A 3,622-nucleotide genomic window follows, 5' to 3' on the forward strand; every position below is an offset into this window, starting at 1 on the left:
CTTTTTTTGCTAAGTCAAACACCGCCTTTTCTGTCATTTTAAGTATACAAAAGAGGCCTGTGAAGTCTAGAGTGGCCTGGCCCTCGGCATGACCAAATCGTCCACTTTAACCCCTTTGGGCCCACTGGGGTAACACTTGTTTCGGGCCCATTTAAACCCCTGTGCTATTCTTTTATCCGGGCCATTTGGTGTTGAGAAGATGCGCAACGAAGTGCTCTTTCATTTCATATGCGGAAACCATATCTGAGAACAAGCTTTAACCCTTTCCTGAGCTAAACCATTTTTTTTTTTTTTTTTTTTTTTTTTTTTAAGTCCAATCTAGGTCAGAACATGGATACTTTTCCATAGACTATACATTGAAATATGTCATGCGGCCCCATCAGCTGATCAAAATTTATATTGACTTGTTCAGGGCCCCGTAAAATGGATAAATAATGTTAGTATTGTAATATTGATGTAACTATATTGTGGTTTACGATTTTGTGTGTTTATCGCAAGTAGGTTATGTGCATCAGTTGTCATCATATTTCCAAATATATGGTTTAAAGGGATATTGTTTTCATGTTTACTGCACTAAATCCTCATTTTTTCTGAAAAATGGCAAAACCTAGTCAGTCACTAGTTGGTCAAGCTTGAGATTTTTGGGTTTTGGATTAACTACGTTCTGTCGTATATTTATATTATAACTAATTATAACAAAATCTTAAAAATGGATCCTAGAAACATGAATGCATATAGTAAAACCTAGCAGGATTGAAGGGATTTACAATGGCAAACCCTACTGTTTGCAAGAACCAATCGAATGTACAAAGGATGTCTTATAAAGTTTTGCCACTGGAGGGCAGATCAAATTTCTAATGTTCTGTAACATGTGTACCATTTTTTAGTTTTATAGAAAAACTAGTTAATGGATCAAAAAGTGATCAAAACTAGAAAACTGTAACAATGTGGCCAAATACTTGCTGTACTTACTTACAGTAGTTCGATAAAAACGGGGTGTTCTTACGGGGTGTTCTTAGCGTCAGCGTCATTGGCGGGGCTTGGGGAAGATATCAATCACTTGGTTGGGCTGATGTGTGCTTCAAATAATATTTTGCTTGAATTGATTCAGTTAAGTGTATCTTTAAATTTCTCCACACTCCTGAAGGTCAAGGTAATTACAATGTATAACAATCTACTACATTGCTAAACCGTAGACAAAACAATTCATGAGTTGTGAACCTAACTCTAACTCTCTCTATATAGTAAAAAAAGAATTATATATATATCTGTATAATTCACAGTTTTTCTACAAATAAGCCTACCATATCTTTCCCAGCCAAGGCTTAATTTTAAATTTTTTCATCAGTTCAGCATGTTGGATAAGATATTGTGGAAACAAAATTGTTAAGGTTTAATATTTTTAATATATCGTTGTATAAAGAAATATAAGTTCAATTGAGCAAAAAACTATAAGATAAAAAAGAAGTTGATAATTTTTTAAATGAAAACAAGTACATGCATATGATATAAATGTTATAAACTACTGGTTTGTTAGAGTAATAAGTAGAGGTCTGTCATGGTTTTCTTCATTACAACTAGTTTTACACCCAACCAAGCATATTTAATCCAGTAATAACAGTACATACAATAAGCGTCATCAGACCAATATAACCAAAAGCACCGTAATTTCTTTTAGCAGGGTCTGAAAATATAATTTTCAATGATGATATTTTACATGATGAGTTATTATAAATCATTTTTGTACACAAAATAAGAAAATAAATCATAGTCAAAAATTGAGAAATTTTTTAAAGCAGAAATAAGCTTTTTTATTACTCAAAAATTACTCAAATATATTTCATTGTATAAAGTGAGCACCCCTTCTGTATTGGATCCCTTAAAGGGTAAAAATTCGAGTATTACACTCGCAGATATATGGTAGTCAAAATATCTGCTCACATATGTATTAAAAATTGAAACTTTTTTAAATATACTACTTACCTCCTGTATAATAACCATATGCATAAACTAATCTACTAATTAAATATAATACTCCACTGGCTGCACATAATTTCTAGAAAATAAAATGCTTATATAAAATATTTTGAAATACTGACATTGTAGTTATAATGAAAAGCTTGGATATGATGCAAATGGTGAACACACTCTGAAAATTTGACAGGTTTTAAAAATGTTACAACTAAAAACATGGATTAACCAAATATAAAAATTAAAAAAACACAATTTCTCTTTTTGTGAAGCTGATACATGCTGCAACTTCAAACTTCAAGCAATTGATAATAAAAAGGGATCTTACTGGAAATTGGAGTCCACCAGCTAGTAAAAACATGATAAAAAATGTCAAATTCTCCAATCTGAAAGGTAGGAAAGAAATAAATTACTGCAAGAGTGACAGCCCAATTTATTGGCAACAAAAAACAATCTAAAATACAGGTCATTATAGTATCATACTGATGCAAAACATATTATAACAAGTTATACAGACTTAATCAATATTAATCAGGTGAAGGCATGACCAAACAAAAATATAATAAGATTCTAGTTAAAAGTTTGATTCTTTAGCTGAAAGTAGAAACCTCTTCCAGTTTTTTCTCAAAATTAAAGTATGCATGCCCCTGCCTTTACATAATGAAATAAATATTCACACAGCATTTTACTTACGTATTCTGATGAGCTCTTTGAACACAGTTAAAATTGTGATTATTTGAGTATAAGTTGGGATACTGAAATCAGATAAGAAATAGATTTTAGTTTCAGCATGGCAAATTATGTCCTCATATCACAAACAAGAAATTCTGCTGAGTAAAGCATATATTTGCAATTAATTACAATCACAGTAAGCTTTACTTAATCTATTTTTTAGAGTTGAATAGATTTTTTAACACAATTTTGTAGAGCTGGAATGAATGAATAGAGGCTATACTAGGTAGTTTGATCAACATAAATGATACATTAGAAAAATGACTTTATTTTGCAATAGAGCTCATCTAAAAGAACATTTATTAGAATTAGACAACAACTAAGCTATTTTGAGATTATAATCCCATCAAAGAATTGTGTTATAAATAATTAAAAAGTCAAATTAACAATATTTAAGACATAATTATTAAAATAACTCTTGAGAGACATTATTCTGTTATGCAATTGTCCTCAATTTGGCACATATACCCCTCCATAGTATTGTTTGTCAGCGCATTTTACTCACCTCAACTTTGTATTTCTTCCTGGCCTTCATGACATTCATTGCCAAGATAGTCAGGACGATCCATGTAGCAGGTAAAACTAAGATAACGTAACCATATTCTGAGGGAATATCAAAACCCATTTTCGACTGAACTAGGGTCCTCTTTCAAAAGAAATAATCCAGTACTTGTTTTGTGTTCGTGTGGGTCAAAGTTCAACTCAGAGTCTGAGGTCAGCGATTTATGGAATAAATAGGTCATGTTACTATTGAAACGAAATAAAGCCACAATAATTCATTAACTCTGCCTATGTTTAATGATTTGGAATTAGAGTTCGAGTCTTTAGCTTTTTATAAACAGATAGCGGTCATAGTTCAATCATAGAACAGTATACAGTTCTGTGGTTTAATTTTCGTTTTTTTTATATGTAAATTCAG

At 31.3% G+C, this 3,622-nt stretch overlaps 1 protein-coding gene across 1 annotated transcript; it reads right to left on the reverse strand.

The window, feature by feature from the left end:
• Nucleotides 1–1,386: 1,386 nt before the first annotated feature.
• Nucleotides 1,387–3,399, reverse strand: LOTGIDRAFT_209813 (hypothetical protein). Its single transcript, XM_009061707.1, has 5 exons — nt 3,209–3,399; nt 2,665–2,726; nt 2,300–2,357; nt 1,984–2,056; nt 1,387–1,684 (listed from the first exon to the last, which is right to left on the reverse strand). Exons 1-5 carry the CDS (start codon nt 3,326–3,328, stop codon nt 1,584–1,586), a joined length of 414 nt encoding a protein of 137 aa, XP_009059955.1. The 5' UTR covers nt 3,329–3,399; the 3' UTR covers nt 1,387–1,583.
• Between the last annotated feature and the right edge of the window lie 223 nt (nt 3,400–3,622).

The sequence above is a fragment of the Lottia gigantea genome (genome assembly GCF_000327385.1).
Source record: "Lottia gigantea unplaced genomic scaffold LOTGIsca_5, whole genome shotgun sequence".
Lineage (NCBI taxonomy): Eukaryota > Metazoa > Mollusca > Gastropoda > Lottiidae > Lottia > Lottia gigantea.